This window comes from Dendrobates tinctorius, unplaced genomic scaffold (genome assembly GCF_039654945.1).
Source record: "Dendrobates tinctorius isolate UK_male_01 unplaced genomic scaffold, ASM3965494v1 ptg000016l, whole genome shotgun sequence".
Taxonomy (NCBI): domain Eukaryota; kingdom Metazoa; phylum Chordata; class Amphibia; order Anura; family Dendrobatidae; genus Dendrobates; species Dendrobates tinctorius.
Genome location: NW_027361684.1, coordinates 42818695 through 42837213, shown reverse-complemented (window position 1 = coordinate 42837213; position 18519 = coordinate 42818695). Strand labels below are relative to the sequence as shown.

The window sequence follows — 18519 nt, the reverse complement described above, 5'->3', positions numbered from 1 at the left end:
GGGGCTGGCGGTGTGACCTATAGGCCTTCTCTGGTAATGAGTGGGGCCGCTGGTCTGACCTATTGGCCTTCTCTGGTAATGAGCGGGGCCGCCGGACTGACCTATAGGCCATCTCTGGCAATGAGTGGGGCTGCCGGTCTGACCTATAGGCCATGTCTGGTAATGAGCGAGGCCACCGGCCTGACCTATAGGCCATCTCTAGTATTGAGCAGGGCCAGCGGTCTGACCTATAGGCTATTCTCCCTGGTAATGAGTGAGGCTGCCGGTCTGACCTATAGGCCATCTCTCGTAATGAGCGGGGCCGGCGGTCTGACCTATAGGCCATTCTCTCTGGTAATGAGCGGGGCGGAGGTCTGACCTATAGGCCTTCTCTGGTACTGAGTAGGGCCGGCGGTCTGACCTATAGGCCATCTCTGGTAATGAGCGGGGCTGTCGGTCTGACCTATAGGCCATCTCTGGTAATGAGCGGGGCCGCTGGTCTGAGCTGTAGGCCATCTCTGGTAATGAGCGGGGCCGCTGGTCTGACCTATAGGCCATCTCTGGTAATGAGCGGGGCCGCTGGTCTGAGCTGTAGGCCATCTCTGGTAATGAGCGGGGCCGCTGGTCTGACCTACAGGCCATCTCTGGTAATGAGCGGGGCCGCCGGTCTGACCTATAGGCCATCTCTGGTAATGAGCGGGGCCGCCGGTCTGAGCTGTAGGCCATCTCTGGTAATGAGCGGGGCCGCCGGTCTGAGCTGTAGGCCATCTCTGGTAATGAGCGGGGCCGCTGGTCTGACCTACAGGCCATCTCTGGTAATGAGCGGGGCCGCCGGTCTGACCTATAGGCCTTCTCTGGTAATGAGCGGGGCCGCCAGTCTGACCTATAGGCCATTCTCTCTGGTAATGAGCGGGGCCGTCAGTCTGATCTATAGGCCATCTGTGGTAATGAGCGGGACCGCCGGTCTGACCTATAGGCCATTCTCTCTGGTAATGAGCGGGGCGGAGGTCTGACCTATAGGCCTTCTCTGGTACTGAGTGGGGCCGGCGGTCTGACCTATAGGCCATCTCTGGTAATGAGCGGGGCTGTCGGTCTGACCTATAGGCCATCTCTGGTAATGAGCGGGGCCGCCGGTCTGACCTATAGGCCATCTCTGGTAATGAGCGGGGCCGCCGGTCTGACCTATAGGCCATCTCTGGTAATGAGCGGGGCCGCCGGTCTGACCTATAGGCCATCTCTGGTAATGAGCGGGGCCGCCGGTCTGACCTATAGGCCATCTCTGGTAATGAGCGGGGCCGCCGGTCTGACCTATAGGCCATTCTTTCTGGTAATGAGCGGGGCTGGCGGTCTGACCTATAGGCCATGTCTGGTAATGAGCGAGGCCACCGGTCTGACCAATAGGCCATCTCTTGTAATGAGCGGGGCCGGCGGTCTGACCTATAGGCCATTCTCTCTGGTAGTGAGCGGGGCGGCGGTCTGACCTATAGGCCTTCTCTGATACTGAGTGGGGCCGGCGGTCTGACCTATAGGCCATCTCTGGTAATGAGCGGGGCTGTCGGTCTGACCTATAGGCCATCTCTGGTAATGAGCGGGGCCGCCGGTCTGAGCTGTAGGCCATCTCTGGTAATGAGCGGGGCCGCTGGTCTGACCTACAGGCCATCTCTGGTAATGAGCGGGGCCGCCGGTCTGACCTACAGGCCATCTCTGGTAATGAGCGGGGCCGCCAGTCTGACCTATAGGCCATTCTCTCTGGTAATGAGCGGGGCCGTCGGTCTGATCTATAGGCCATCTGTGGTAATGAGCGGGACCGCCGGTCTGACCTATAGGACATTCTCTTTTGGGCGCCACATTTTAAAAATGACATCAGCAAACTGGAGCAAGTTCAGAAAAGAGCGACCAGAATGGTGACCGGTCTGCAAACCCTGTCTTATGAGGAAAGGTTACAGGATTTGGGAATGTTTAGCTTGCAGAAGACTGAGAGGAGACTTAATAACTGTCTACAAATATGTCAAGGGCTGTCACATTGTAGAAGGATCATCTTTATTCTCATTTGTACCAGGAAAGACCAGAAGCAATGAGATGAAACTGAATGGGAAGAGACACAGATTAGATATTAGAAAAAACTTTTTGACAGTTAAGAGTGATCAATGAGTGGAACAGGCTGCCACGAGAGGTGGTGAGTTATCCTTCAATAGAAGTCTTCAAACAGAGGCTGGACAGACATCTGTCTGGGATGATTTAGCGAATCCTGCTTTGAGCAGGAGGTTGGACAAGATGGCCCAGGAGGTCCCTTCCAACTCTACGATTCTATGATTCTCTCTATGTTATGAATGGGTCACCGAGGAGGATAGAAGGACCAGGCAAGCCACCAGAAAACCAGAGAGGTTGGTAACTAAGCGGATTGCAGACCCCTGATCCTATCCACACAACTAGCAGTAACCGTGGAGCGTACCTACGATGCCCTAGACGCCTCGGCACAGCCGGAGAGCTAACTCAGCCTAAAGCAAGAAAGGGGAAATCTAAACTGCCCCGGAGCAGACCCCAAACATTTATTGTCGGTGAGACAAGATGAAAACACAAACTCAGGCAGAAAAATAGACTGAGCAAATGATGGGGCCCAAACTGACTAGACAGGATAGGAAAGACACTGTCTGCAATCACACAAAAAACCCTGAAAAATCCAACACGTCTGATGCACAAAAAGCACTGAAGTCACACGACTTCGCCCCCACTATATCAGCACTCTGGTATATACTGAAAGCATAGCAAAAAGAGACCAATATAACAGGGGACAGAACAAACTGACACAAGCAGTAACATATGGGCGGTGATCCAGCACAGCCCCAGCAGGAGCAAGCTGACCTGCACAAACCAAAGATAGACAAAACCAGATCAAATGCAAAAAGATTAGCAAAAGAACACTTAGCTGAACCATACAGGACCAGAGCAGGAGACATCCGACCTCAGAAGGCACAGGAAGAAAATCACCAGCAGGGATTGAAGGAAGTCAGCTGTCTTAAATACACCAGTCAGAAACCCCAGATCTCTAATCGCCATCCTCATCATCAGGTGGAAAGCCTCTGTCAATCTGACCAGCTCCACTACCTCCAGTAACCACCAGAGGGAGCCCAGAAAAAGCTCGCAACACCTCTGTCAATCTGACCAACTCCACTACCTTCAATAACCATCAGAGGGAGCCCAGAAAGAGAATTCACAACACTCTGGTAATGAGCGGGGCGGCGGTCTGACCTATAGGCCATCTCTGGTAATGAGAGGGGCTGGAGGTCTGACCTATAGGCCATCTCTGGTAATGAGCGGGGCCGGCGGTCTGACCTATAGGCAATCTCTGGTTATGAGTGGGGCCGTCGGTCTGACCTTTAGGCCTGCTCTGGTAATGAGCAGGGCCGTCGGTCTGACCTATAGGCCTGCTCTGGTAATGAGCAGGGCACCGGTCTGAGCTATAGGCAATCTCTGGTAATGAGCAGGGCGCCGGTCTGAGCTATAGGCAATCTCTGGTAATGAGCAGGGCGCCGGTCTGAGCTATAGGCAATCTCTGGTAATGAGCGGGGCCGTCGGTCTGACCTATAGGCCTGCTCTGGTAATGAGCAGGGCGCCGGTCTGAACTTTAGGCAATCTCTGGTAATGAGTGGGGCCGCCGGTGTGACCTATAGGCCATGTCTGGTAATGAGCGGTGACGTCGGTCTGACCTATAGGCCACCTCTGGTAATGAGCGGGGTCCCCGGTGTAACCTATAAGTCATTCTCTCTGGTAGTGAGCAGGGCCGTCAGTCTGACCTATAGGCCACCTCTGGTAATGAGTGGGGTCGCTGGTGTAACCTATAGGCCATGTCTGGTAATGAGCGGGGCCGTCGGTCTGACCTATAGGCCACCTCTGGTAATGAGCAGGGTCGCCGGTGTAACCTATAAGTCATTCTCTCTGGTAGTGAGCGGGGCCGTCAGTCTGACCTATAGGCCATCTCTGGTAATGAGCGGGGCTGGAGGTCTGACCTATAGGCAATCCCTGGTTATGAGCGGGGCAGTCGGTCTGACCTATAGGCCATCTCTGGTAATGAGCGGGGCTGGAGGTCTGACCTATAGGCAATCTCTGGTTATGAGCGAGGCAGTCGGTCTGACCTATAGGCCATCTCTGGTAATGAGTGGGGCTGGAGGTCTGACCTATAGGCCATCTCTGGTAATGAGTGGGGCTGGAGGTCTGACCTATAGGCAATCTCTGGTAATGAGTGGGGCTGGAGGTCTGACCTATTGGCAATATCTGGTAGTGAGCAGGGCAGTCGGTCTGACCTATAGGCCATCTCTGGTAATGAGCGGGGCTGGAGGTCTGACCTATAGGCAATCTCTGGTTATGAGCGAGGCAGTCGGTCTGACCTATAGGCCATCTCTGGTAATGAGTGGGGCTGGAGGTCTGACCTATAAGCAATCTCTGGTAATGAGCAGGGCCGTCAGTCATCTGAGCTATAGGCCACCTCTGGTAATGAGTGGGGTCGCTGGTGTAACCTATAGGCCATTCTCTCTGGTAATGAGTGGGGCCGTCGGTCTGACCTATAGGCCACCTCAGGAAATGAGCGGGGCCATTCTCTCTGGTAGTGGTAAGGAGCGGGGCCGTCGGTGTGTATAGAGGGCTGTTATCCGCCGCTGCCGCCTCCTGTCAGAGCTGAGTTTCGCCGCTCTTCCCTCATAGATAAGAAGTTTATGAGTGAAAGTTCCCGCCCATTTATCTGCACTCTCCACACAACCAGCGTGACGTCACCAGCGGAATGCAATAAGGCCACGCCCCTCCAGGCGTCACGCCGCGGTGTCGATAGGAAAATGTCAGGCCGTTCAGTGAGAGCCGAGACCCGAAGCCGGGCCAAAGATGACATCAAAAAAGTGATGGCGGCCATCGAGAAGGTCCGCAGATGGTGAGCGCTAGTTCTGAGTCAGTCATGTGAGCGCCACTACTGGACTAGGTGGGTGAGGTACTCGCTCGTTTAGAAGGGACCTCGGAGCCGGCAAATAACTTGCCAAGGGGGATCAGTTGATTGGCCGAGCGTCTGAGTGACGTGACCAGAAGCCAATCGGATGTTTCCTGTGTGCGGCCGAGCTGTCACCATCCCTCCTGTTAGTAGCGGCGGGGCGTGTCTGGGCGGCAGGGTTCTGGTTGGAGGACACGAGCAGGGAAGAGATTACGTGATTGGATAAACAGATCCCTGCGCGAAGGGTCTGATCCTGTCACAGGAATCCGGTGCGTATGGTTGCCATGGGAATGGGCCGGAGAAGTAGACGAGGGGCAGTATGGCCGCGATTCATTTGCATGTTGATGACGTCATGCACTTTTTTTTTTTTTTATATATATTTGTGGGTTTGGTCATGGTGACCACATGGGTGATCTGTGGCCCCGCGGCCGCATGCGCAGATGCCGCACTGACACCAGGGTGACACATGTCAGTCGCCGGATCCTGCACCCACTAATGCCTGTCATGGCGTCTCCATAGAGGGTCCCCGGGTGCTTCCACACACAGGTGCAGCCATCTGTAACGTGGCCGGGAAGCTGACACCATCTATCACTGATGGGCGCCCCCCCCTTACACCCCAATGTCTATAGGGGATGAGATAACGTGCTGATCACTGGGACCCCCAGCAGTCCTGAAAACAGATCTCCGGACCCCTCTAGAATGGTGTGTACACACGCCCCATCTCTGCTCCGTGCATCGTCTGTGGGACTGCCGGAGTAAGCCGAGCACAGCGCTCCACTATTTCCAGCAGTCCTATGACAACAACGATCAAGAGGTCCAGCGTATGTACCCCGGGCGGGATCCTCAGGATTTCTGGGGACCCCAATTGTTGAACCCCAGTGACCAGTATGACAATATTCACTAACCTTAAGGCTATGTGCACACGTAGATTTCGGTCCTGCTGATTTTTCTGCGTGGATTTGAAAAAATCCGCAGGTAAATTCTCAGGTCAAAAGACCTGCTGATTAGCCTGCGGTTTAACCCTGCAGTTTCACACCTCTACAGTGGAGAAGGTGTGAAACCGCAGCGGATTCCGCACAAAGAATTGACATGCTGTGGATCTGAACCCGCAGCAAATCTGCGTGGAAAAATCTGCAGCATGTGCACAGCGTTTTTCAGTTTACCATTGAAAACAATGGTACTGTACAACGCACCTGAAACGCTGCAGATCCGCACCGTGTGCACATAGCCTAAAGGGAATCTGTCACCCTTTTTATGCCCTATCAGCTGCTGGGATCGACATCAGGGGCTTATCTACAGCATTCTGTAATGCTGTAGATAAGCCCCCGATGTAACCTGAAAGATAAGAAAAACACGTTAGATTATACTCACCGGAGGGGGCGGTCCGGTGGGTGTCGCGGTCCGGTCCAGCGCCTCCCATCTTCATACGATGACGTCCTCTTTTTCCCTTCCTGTAGTAGCTCCGGTGCAGCAAAATACTGCAGTGTGCAGGCGCCGGACCTCTCCCAACGCCTGCGCACTGCAGGACTCTGTTCTGCCCTCAACAGGGCAGAGCAGTGCACCTGCGCCGGATTCACTACAGGAAGGGAAGAAGAGGACGGCACCGTATGAAGATGGGAGGCGCCAGACCTCCCCCCCCGGTGAGTATAATCTAACTCTTTTTTTCTTATCTTTGATGTTACATCGGGGGCTTATCTACAGCATTACAGAATGCTGTAGATAAGCACCTGATGTCAATGCCGGCAGCTGATGGGCCAAAAAAGGGTGACAGATTCCTTTTAGGAGAACGTATTTTGGGATTAGTCTTTTAAATGGTTATTTGCGATCCCGCCTTTTAAAGGGAAGTATGGCTCGGACCCCTGCAATGATCGCATGGGTCCTGATTGGTCAGAATGACGTCCTTTATGCTGTATTGAAGGGATAAAGAGTAAACTTTCTTCTTGATCTTTCATTTTTAGTCAGTAGATCGCGCAACAGACCCCTAAGACGTGCTCGGCTGTGGCCTATGTTTTCTATTGACTCCATACTGTGCGCAGTGTAGGTTAGAAGTCTATTGTGCGATTGATAAGGTTCCCATGGTGAGAAAGTGTTATGAAAGCTACGCAAGAAATTGAGTGAACGGGAAGTTTCCAAAACCAAATGGCTTTATTTTTATATAAATATTAACATACTAAAACGAGGAAAAAAACACTAAAATTTGCAAAAAAAAGTTACCTTAATTATCTAGGGCTTTGTTCCCATGTGCAGTAATGATCCATTAGAATGGATCCATTGGCAAGAGAGTTGTGCAGAAACAACTTTCTAGTCCATTTTTAAATAACTGATCTCTGCAGGATCCGTTTAACACTGAAGTCTATGGATAACGGATCCGTTAGTTCGCCATCCGTTTTCTTCCATTTTTAACACATCCAGCAAGCCAAAAAAACCCCCGGATCTGACGTTAGGTTAGAAATGGCCACAGTGGAGGTACTCACACTTTGCACGCATGGACGACCACTGATCTCGGTGATCATGTGCTGTATTGATATTATTTATGTTTCAGGGAGAAGAAATGGGTGACAGTCGGTGACACGTCCCTGCGGATATTTAAATGGGTTCCTGTCATTGACGGAAGAGATGTGCGTATATAAAAGAAAAAATAAACTGGAGGTTTTTTTATAGAAAATATTTTTTATTTTATTATTGTATTTATTATTTAGATTATTTTGTATTTACTGAGTCAATGAGTCTAAGGAAAATTTTGTCCTTTGACTCCTTTTTTTTTTTTAAAGGAGTACTCTACTTTTATTGATGAAAACTGTGTAAATTAAAGAGGTTTTCTAGGATTTTAAAATATTTTCAGGCCATGTGACATAGTAAAATAACGGTAAGTCTCCTTTCGAACCCAGGGTCCATCCAGTGTCGCCTCTTAGGTGGGCTCCTCCGTTCCTGCAGTTGGTGACAATGCTATAGTGTTGGAGGGGGCATAATCATTATTTGCTCTGATGAAGAAAAACAACATAATAATCTTGAAGATTTGATCCCCGGCCAACAAAATAAAAATGTTATTGTTTTCAGTAAAGCCCCATTACAACTCCGAGTTTCACCTACATGTACTGTCCGTACAGAGAAATGTCCGATTTTGATGCAATAGGTGAATGAAAATCGCTCATTTAAGTGATCCAAGTTACATCCGTGTACTGTCAGCTTTTTATTGACTGGTTGCCAGGAGAGGCTTGAAAACTGGCAGATGGTAACATCGGATGCTTGGATGAAAATTAGGTTGTTTTTTTCTCATAAAAAAACTTATGTAAATGGGGCCTTAGAGAAACAAAAGGCTGCTGGCCATTAAAAGGTTTCGAATCTACAACATTATTACTTTATAATCAGGGAAAGGCAGATACCATATTAGCCTATGTGTGCAGTGGATATCCATCGTCTTATATGTAGGAAAATGTAATGTGTACCGTCTGTATTTTTCATCAGAAAGAGAAGGGGAAAGGAAATGCCACTCTGGAAAATCCTTCATCCACTGCCAACTCCTCGCTTCTGCTGGAATTTCAGGGTAAGATACATGTATTACAAAGTAAAAAGAAACTCTGCAAACTTGCCAGCATCTGTTCGGATACGTTTGAAAAGCTTTTTCTACTGTTCAATAACATTTTTTTTTTTAAATAGAAGTGGCCGCTTAAGAGCCCTGCTTGGTATTTGCCTTCCTCTATGGTCGAGCATCCCATTTGTCATTATACAAAAAAAAATATATATATGTATGTATGTATTTGTTTGTGTATACATACAGTAGATACAATTGAAACTAGAAGTTTCCATATGCTATATAAAAATACACATATGCAGGTTTTTTTCAATATCTGACATGAAATCAGATTAAACATTTCCTGGTTTAGGTCAATTAGGGTTACCATAATTATTATTATTTGCCAAATGCCAGAATAATGAGAGCGAGAGAATGCTTTAAGGCATTTTTACCTATTGCAAAGTCAAAAGTTTACATACACTAAGAACATTATGCCTTTAAACAATTCTGGACTGCCCATATGATGATGTCATGTGTTTGGAAGCTTCTGTTTGTTTAGCAACATCTGAGTTAGTTAATGCACACCTGAAACACACTGCTTCTTTGTGTAGCATCATGGGGAAAGTCTCAAGAAATCAGCCAAGATATCTGGAAGAGAATTGTGGACTTGCACAAGTCTGGCTCATCCTTGGGTACAATTTCAATGTACCTGAAAGTGCCTCATTCATCTGTACAAACAATTATATGCAAGTACAAACAAGATGGGAATGTCCATTCATCATACCGCTCAGGAAGGAGACAGGTTCTGTGTCCCAGAGATGAACGTGCTTTGGTCCGATATGTGCATATCAACCAAAGGACAAAAGCAAAAGACCTTATGAAGATGATGGCAGAAGCTGGTAAGATTGTGTCAATATCCACAGTGAAACGAGGACTGTATCAACATGGAAGGCCACTCTGCAGGAAGAAGCTATTACTCCAAAAGAAACATAAAAAAGCAAGATTAATGTTAGCAAGTGCACAGTGGAACAGAGACCTTAATGTTTGGAGACCTGTCTTGTGGTCTGCTGAAACTCAAATTGAACTTTTTGGGCATAATGACCATCGTTATGTTCGGACGAAAAAGGGAGAAGCCTGGAAGCCTAAGAACATCATCCCAACTGTGAAACACGGGGGGTGGCAGCATCATGTTGTGAGGTTGTTTTGCTGCAGGAGGGACTGGTGCACTTCACAAAATAGATGGCATCATGAGAAAAGAAGATTATGTGGCAATACTGAATTAACATCTCAAGACATCAGCCAGGCAGTTAAAGCTTTGGCGGAAATGGGTCTTCCAAATGGACAATGACCCGAAGCATACTGCCAAAATGGTAACAAAGTGGCTTAAGGATAACAAAGTCAATGTTTTGGAGTGGCCATCACAAAGCCCTGATCTCAATCCTATTGAAAATTTATGGGCAAAGCTGAAAAGGCAGGTGCGAGCAAGGCCACCTACAAACCTGGATCAGTTACACCAGTTTTGTCAGGAGGAATGGGCTCAAATTCCAACCAACTAGTGTGAGAAGCTTGTGGAAGGATATCCCAAACCTTTGGTCCAAAACATTCAGTTTAAAGGCAATTGTACCAAATACTAATGAAATGTATGTAAATTTTTGACTTTGCGGTAAGTAATAAAAATGCTTTAAAACATTCTCTCTCATTATTCTGGCATTTCCTAATTGACCTAAAACGATAAAGGTTTATTCTGATTTCATGTCAGATATTGAGAAAAACATGCATATGTGTCTTTTTATATAGTATATGTAAGCTTCTGGTTTCAAGTGTATATACTGATCAAAAATAAAGGGAACACTAAAATACCACATCGTAGATATTGCTGAATGAAATATCCCAGTTACAAATCATTGTTCATTAAATAGTGGAATGCATTTAGAATGGTAAAACATAAAAGTGATCAGTGTAAATCAAAATATCCCATGGTGGTCTGGATTTGGAATGATAATCACAAAGTGGAAAATCAAATTACAGGATTATCCAACTTCAGTGGAAATGCCTCAAGACAAGGAAATGATGCTCAGTAGTATGTGTGGCCTCCACGTGCTTGTATGACCTACCTAAAACACCTGGGCTTGCTCCTGATGAGGTGGCTGATGTTATCCTGAAGGATCTCCTTGCAAACCTGGATTAAAGAATCAGTCAACTCCTGGGCAGTCTATGGTGCAACGTGGCGTTGGTGGATGGAACGAGTCATGATGTGCTCGATTGGATTCATGTCAGAGGAACAGGCAGGCCAGTCCATAGCATCAATGCCTTCATCATGCAGGAACTGCTGACACAGTTCAGCCACATGAGGCCTAGCATTGTCATGCATCAGAAGGAACCCAGGGCCCACTTCACCTGCATATGGTCTCACAATGGGTCTAAGGATCTCTTTGCTTCATAACTGGAGAGCTTGATTTCAAAGAATTGTGATTAACTTGGAGTTACATTATGTTTGTGTTCCCTTTGTTTTTTGAGCTGTGTGTATATATAATTTACACACACATACTAGGAAAATTATACGTAGAATTACACCCAGCACATATCTATATCATTTGTGTCCTGTAACGCCTTGGTTGGAGATCTGTCAGAAGAGCTTGTCAGTAAGGGGTTTGAAGATACAATGCTACACACCAGTGCCTTCATCTTCGAAATCGTTATATACCTTTATCGGAATATGGTGTTAAGGTGCCCATAACATTACATGTAAGACGGCCAAATCCTTTGATTTCTGCAAGATTAGATAGTTGGCCAATATGTAGGAGGGCCTCTTTACCCTCGTACACAGTGGATCTGGCATATTGGATGTCAGTCTACCCTCTCCTTTGTTCCCGCAAGAGATCAACTGATGCAAGAGTTCCTGAGCAGAGGCTTATTCCCCTCGGCATGCATCTGTATAGGACTGTTGGGGGTATGAAGGGTTGAATGAACAAAGAAACATGGCAAAACCTGACGTGACCGACCAACCCTCTGATGTTTTTGTGAAACACATGAAAGCTGAGCGCACATGTGCATGGGGGAGTCTGGAGAAAAGATGTCGGCCAAACATTCATTCGGCAAACGGCCATCTCATGTGTATGACCAATTTTTGTGCACATTTTACTGCATCCAAGCAGTGTCTGCAAAGCCTCAAAGGGTATGTTCACATGCTGCTTACAATCCGTACATTTTTGTTGCATTTTTTTGTGATTTTTTTTTTGCAACGTTTTTATATTGCATTCCTTTGAATTGGTGAAAAGCACGGCAAAAAAAACGCTGAGGGTATGTGCACACGGTGCGGATTCTGCTGCGGAATCGCAGCGGTTTTGGCCCTGCGGGTCTGCAGCAGATTTAGGTGCGTTGTACAGTACCATTGTTTTCAATGGTAAACTGAAAAATGCTGTGCACATGCTGCGGATTTTTCTGCGCGGATTTGCTGCGGTTTACAATCCGCAGCATGTCAATTCTTTTGTGCAGAACCGCTGAGGTTTCATACCTCATCCATTATGAGGTGTGAAACCGCAGGGCAAAACCGCAGATAAACTGCAGGACTTTAGTCCTGCGGATTTATCTGCATATTTTACTACAAAATCCGCAAACTATGTGTGCACATACCCTAAAAGTGTTGACCAGCTGCATCTTGGCAAAAAAATGCATAAGGGCTCAAAATTCCATGTGAGGAAAAAAAACCCTGCAGCGTGTGCATGAGATTTCAGAAATGGCATTGATTATGTTGTTACTGTAAAACACAGCGTATTTTATGCAATAAATACACAGGGTATATTCACACATGGCTTCTCAGATGCCGCCATAACTTGGGCTCTTCCAGTTTTCTAGGTATTTAATTGACTGGACTTTTAACATTTTGTTCATGAAGATGTTTATTTCCTTACAGATGAAACCAGTAACCAAAGTTCCTTGTCGGATGTATACCAACCAAAGGTGGAGAGCAGCACCTCCAGCCCGAGCCCGACACACAGCGAGTCGCCTAGTCCTGTGCACACAGCGGACTCCCAGCCCCCAACACTGGGACAGGAGAGTCTGGATGGTAAGGATACCTGACGAATCTCGATGTTTGCTGTCACCGGAGAAATTGGCGCCGTGTCTAAGAAATATATATAGATTTTTTTATGGGCTGTTATATGTACAAAACATGCTACAGATAATATAACTGTATCTTCCAAACTTCTTCAGAAATGTAGCACATGTTGGATTACGAATTTTCCTCTGACTATCCGTGTATTGGGAGAACATGGACATGACATGGCTACTCTATGGATGAAAGCATTTTTTTCTATAATTGTACAGTTATCGTTAAATTTTGTGTTGCCCTTTCTAGCACTCGGAGGCATCCAAGTCTCTAATTACTAGGTAGAAACATCTAATGTCCTGTAGATTTAGTTAATTTATTTGAAAGCTTATAACTGGTAATAAACCTGAATATATTTTTTGCTGCGTTGTGATTTCACATCATTACATTCTTGACAAAATACAGAACTTTGTAAGCCAGGGTCGGAAACATCTGTCACTCAGTCCTCCATTCCGACGTGTTTTCTACCTGGTTTTCATCAAGGCCAAGTTTGCACATTCACTATTTGGTGAGTATTACATCAGTATTTGTGAGCCAAAACCAGGAGTGGAACAATCAGAGGAAAAGTATAATAGAGACACGTCACCACTTCTGTATTTATCACCCACTCCTGGTTTTGGCTTACAAATACGGAGGTAAAAAGCTCACCAAATACTGAATATGGCCTTATACGTTTTACATGGACTAATGCCTGTATTTACTGGTAATAATGGCTCTGGGAACATTTCACAGGCTAGATGTGATTGTTGATATGTCACCGATATGTCAATACTATACTTGAGGGTTTAAAGGGTGATTCTGGCGCCACTCACTTCTGCATCAGAACAGGATCTGGCGCTAATGACATCGCATCTAGAGAAACCTGACAGAACACGGGCTTGACACCTACTCATCATACATGTGTCCTGGCTGATTTGTACATATGTTGTCATCATGCGACAGTGTACAGTACTGGGATAACCCTCTAATGCCTATCACGGGATGAACATGTTGCCTCATCTTGACTTCCGATTGAAACAAGCTCTACTGTACTGACTACCTGACCTATACCGTACACTTAAAGGGGTTGTACACTACTAAGACAAACCTTGAGCTAAATGTTCTGCGCAGATGAAATAAAAAAGGCTATACTCCCCTCTCGTGCCGGCGCTGTTCCAGCGGTGTCTTCACTTGTGGTCCTGGGGCTCTCTTGCGGTTGTCGTGACACGTGACCCCGGTGCCCAGTCAGCGCTGGCGCCACTGTTCCCACCTTCAGATGCTTTGAACATAAAGAGGAAGTCAGGTCTGCTGCAGATCTCTGAATGCTGGAACAGGAGGCGAGTATAAGCATTTTTTATTTTGTTAGCTCCAATCATTTAGATCAGGAAGGGGTTGTCCTAGTAGTGGACAACTTCTTTAAGGGTATATGCACGCTGTGTCTTCAGATGTCAGCATATTCACGTAGTTTTTTTCTATAGGAAGTACCTGGAGGTTTTATATGAAGTGTCTTTTCTGGTATCTCTTTGAACTTTTTTTTTTTTACATTTTATACATAAAATATTGGCTGCTTCCAAGTAGAAAACACCAGAAGAATTGACCGGTCACTTCATCTAGACCAGTGTTTCCCAACTCCAGTCCTCAAGAGCTTCCAACAGGTCAGGATTTCCTCAGGTTTGCATAGGTGATGTAATTCTTTCCTGCCCAGGTGCTGCAATTATCACCATGTGCAATACTAAGGCAATCCTGAAAACATGACCTGTTGGTGGCTCCTGAGGACTGGAGTTGGGAACATTGCTCTAAATGATGCACAGCTTTCAAACCGTGAAGCGGTTAACATAAGTGACAAAAACTGAAATGTACGCACATCAAATCGTTTTATCATTGCTCTGCATATGTTAATTTTTTTTTTACTTTTTTCTTAGCGTATCCACCAAAAAAACTCCATGCACACATACTCTAAAGGAATCCACATGATTCAGATGGCTCAACAAAGGCCAAAGCATATCACCCAGATGAAAATAAAAAAGATCCACATGATGGCATTCAGTAAAAACAACAAAACTTGCAGGTTTTCCCAGAATTGTGTCACCCTGGGCATGACAAATGCCACTATATAGCAAGTATTTAACAAGTAAATTAATCAAAGCGCAAAACCTGATAAAACCCGAGTCTTCCACTGTCCCCATCCTAACTATCCAGGTGTCCCGTAAACCGACCTTACTTGTGGTTACTAATGATCGGACCTGTACGTTTGTGGCTACGGTTTGGTAGATGACCTGTGTATGTTTTTCAGAGCCCTCCGTGCCTGCTTCTGAAGTAGCGGATGAACCCCCTACTCTGACTAAGGAGGAGCCCGCTTTATCTGCTGCTCAGGTACTAGATCGTTTCCCATATTAACAGGAGGAGGGTTTTGGGATTATTTCAGTTCATCCAGAACTTAATTTGTACCTCTCAGGCTCACATTAGTCTCTAGACGCACATTTTCATTTTTCTCCAGTGATCTGTTTCACACCTGCCACAGCGATATTGGCAGAAAAAAAAAAACACCATGAAAAATGACTTACAACGAGTCTCAAATAGGTTTTATATTTTTGTCAGTCGTAAAGTAGTACCGCCCACCGGACTCCTAAGCCCATTTTGAGCAAGACATAAAATGACAAACTCTAGTGCACCTTTTCCTAAGTCTCCCACACTCCTCTTGCTCTGTAACGTGCTCACCACAGATTGGGTGCACCAGGTGTTGATGCAGAGGGTTAGAGCTCGCTCACACTGCCGTATATTCTCTCACGCGAGAGAATCGGGCTGATTGGGCTAATGGCACTCGGCTGACACTCTGTCAGAGTTTGATCTGAGTGTGATCCGATTCTCTCGCATGAAAGTATCGCAGCACAGGTGCGGAGAAGATAGAGAACTTAGTTTCTCCATCCATTGTCTCTCTGCGTATAAATCAGACTTGTATGGGTGCGTGCAATCCGATTATGCAGTGATTTTTTTTCTCATGCCTAATCGGCATAAGAAAAAAAATTGCCAATCTGAGCTGCCACAAGGTATAACATTGGTCCCAGTGCATCAGAGAACACACGGAACATGTTATATGCCCATGTGAGCAAACCCTTAGGCTAGGTGCACACGTTGCGGATTCTGCTGCGTTTCTGCAGCGTTTTTGGCCCTGAGGAAGCGCAGCAGTTCCGCAGACTTGGTACAGTACCATGTTAGCCTATGGCATTTCAAATCCGCTGTGCTCACGCTGCGTTTTTTTCCGCGCGGTTTTGCTGCGGTTTACAAACCACACCATGTCAATTGTTTGTGCGGATTCCGCAGCGGTTTCACACCTTTTAACATAGTAGAGGTGTGAAACCGCAGGCTAATCCGCAGGAAAACCGCAGGTTACTTTACCAGCGGATCCGCGCGGAAAAACCCGCATGTGAATCCGCAGCGTGTGCACGTAGCCATAAACTCAGACTTTATGAGCAGCTTTTATGTGCAAAGCTTTGATTCAGTGGTAATAGCTTTGCCATAGACCATATTTTGGAGCGTATCACAGCACGTTTACATTGGGACAGCTTTAATTAATAGAAGTATTGTGCAGATCAGGAGGTTGATGAAAGCACAAGTGCAACAGTAAATGTATGGTGGCACTTACAAAAATAAATCTATTATTTATATATGAGCGTTTTGATACCACAGGATGATTTCTGATTGCAAAATCTATTCTTCATACCCCAGGCAGAAGATCCGGATGAGTCTGGGGCGCCACCATTGAAGAGAGCGTGCCCTGATGTGCCTTCCCATCCTCACACTGCATTGAAAAGCTAGTGCCAAATGAATACACTAATGATTTTGCCTTAGATGACAATGCTTGCACTGGAGGCTGGAAGTCGTGCAATTACCTTTTTAAAGGGAGGGAATGATTACACGCCTCACAGAGGCCCAGTCCAGAATGAAAGTGATAGAGTATTATCCTACTCCATGAATCACATTCGTCACTGGTACCACATGGTACTAATGCTTGGATCATTTCCATTATATGCCACCGCTTATTGTGCCATGTTCCTGCTTTTTGTCAGCTGGCCATTACTAAATGTACCACGTCACGGCTTACCTATTCTTATATGAAGTCTGTATCTCCTACACAATCATTACTGGTTAAGAGAAGAATGGTTAAAGCACAGGTATAAAACGCCACTCCCTGCCATGAAGTAAAGGCCTTTACAGGACTTGGTCAGGAGATTATCATGGCGCACTTGCCAGGTGCACAATCAGATGCCATGATTTTATTTCCAGTAACCTATAAAGAAGTGGTTTTCCACACCAAGCACTTAGAAATTATTAGATTTCTAATCCAGATTCTAAGATTACAAAGCACCATTCCTAATAGAAAAGCTATAGAAAACATCTATATTCTATGTTTATATTCCATGTTTTTTTATTTTAGTATTGAGGAGGACAATGGATGTTGGATGTGTTTGATTACAAAGATATTTTTAATAAATGAACCAACCTGTTTCAGGAGGTCTCTGAGATTTTTTTGAAAACTTAAGATGAAATATTTTATAAAAATGTAAAAATTACAGTTTGTTGATATCGTAATGATTGCAAATAAACTAAACAATCTGAAAGTATGATACAAATGATGATGAGCCAGGGTCCTTTAATTGGAACCTGTCACCAGGTTTTTCCCATGTGAGGTAAGGCCAGAACCAGTAGGCCTTCATGTCTAGCATTATAGTATGCTGTATATACAGTTAAGTCCATATATATTTGGGCAGAGACATTTTTCGAATTTTGGTTCTAGACATTACCACAATGAATTTTAAACAAAACAATTCAGATGCAGTTGAAGTTCAGACTTTCAGCTTTCATTTGAGGGTATCCACATTAAAATTGGATGAAGGGTTTAAGAGTTTCAGCTCCTTAACATGTGCCACCTTGTTTTTAAAGGGACCAAAAGTAATTGGACATTTGACTCCAAGGCTATTTCATGGACAGGTGTGGGCAATCCCTTCGTTATGTCATTCTCTATTAAGCAGATAAAAGGCCTGGAGTTGATATGAGGTGTGGTGCTTGCATTTGGAAGGTTTTGCTGTGAAGGAAACATGCGGTCGAAGGAGCTCTCCATGCAGGTGAAACGAGCATCCTTAAGCTGCAAAAACAGAAAAAACCCATCCGAGAAATGGCTACAACATTAGGAGTGGCAAAATCTACAGTTTGGTACATCCTGAGAAAGAAAGAAAGCACTGGTGAACTCATCAATGCAAAAAGACCTGGGCGCCCACGGAAGACAACAGTGGTGGATGATCGCAGAATAATCTTCATGGTGAAGAAAAACCCCTTCACAACAGCCAACCAAGTGAACAACACTCTCCAGGAGGTAGTCGTATCAATATCCAAATCTACCATAAAGAGAAGACTACATGAAAGTAAATATAGAGGGTTCACTGCACGGTGCAAGCCACTCATAAGCATCAAGAATCAAAAGGCTAGACTGGATTTTGCTAAAAAAACATCTAAAAAAGCCAGCACAGTTCTGGAAGAACATTCTTTGGACAGATGAAACCGAGACCAACCTCTACCAGAATGATGGAAAGAGAAAAGTATGGTGAAGGCGTGGTACAGCTTATGATCCAAAGCATACCACATCATCTGTAAAACACGGCGGAGGCAGTGTGATGGCTTGGGCAAGAATGGCTGCCAGTGGCACTGGGTCACTAGTGTTTATTGATGATGTGACACAGGACAGAAGCAGCTGAATGAATTCTGAGGTATTCAGAGCCATACTGTGTGCTCAGATCCAGCCAAATGCAGCCAAACTGATTGGTCGTCGTTTCATACTACAGATGGGCAATGACCCAAAACATAAAGCCAAAGCAACCCAGGAGTTTATTAAAGCAAAGAAGTGGAATATTCTTGAATGGCCAAGTCACTCACCTGATCTCAACCCAATTGAGCATGCATTTCACTTGTTAA

General features: G+C 45.8%; 1 protein-coding gene across 1 annotated transcript; it reads left to right on the top strand.

Annotated features, from left to right (window-relative positions):
* Positions 1-4740: 4740 nt before the first annotated feature.
* Positions 4741-17064, top strand: BCL7B (BAF chromatin remodeling complex subunit BCL7B). Its single transcript, XM_073565752.1, has 6 exons — positions 4741-4897; positions 7494-7569; positions 8417-8495; positions 12379-12531; positions 14846-14925; positions 16279-17064. Exons 1-6 carry the CDS (start codon positions 4806-4808, stop codon positions 16366-16368), a joined length of 570 nt encoding a protein of 189 aa, XP_073421853.1. The 5' UTR covers positions 4741-4805; the 3' UTR covers positions 16369-17064.
* Positions 17065-18519: the final 1455 nt, after the last annotated feature.

Bases quoted from the DNA above. Each gene is read 5' to 3' on its own strand.
- BCL7B (XM_073565752.1), top strand. From the start codon at position 4,806: ATGTCAGGCCGTTCAGTGAGAGCCGAGACCCGAAGCCGGGCCAAAGAT. The intron at 4,898-7,493 runs GTGAGCGCTAGT...TTTATGTTTCAG, and splicing joins ATCGAGAAGGTCCGCAGATG to GGAGAAGAAATGGGTGACAG. The intron at 12,532-14,845 runs GTAAGGATACCT...TATGTTTTTCAG, and splicing joins GGGACAGGAGAGTCTGGATG to AGCCCTCCGTGCCTGCTTCT.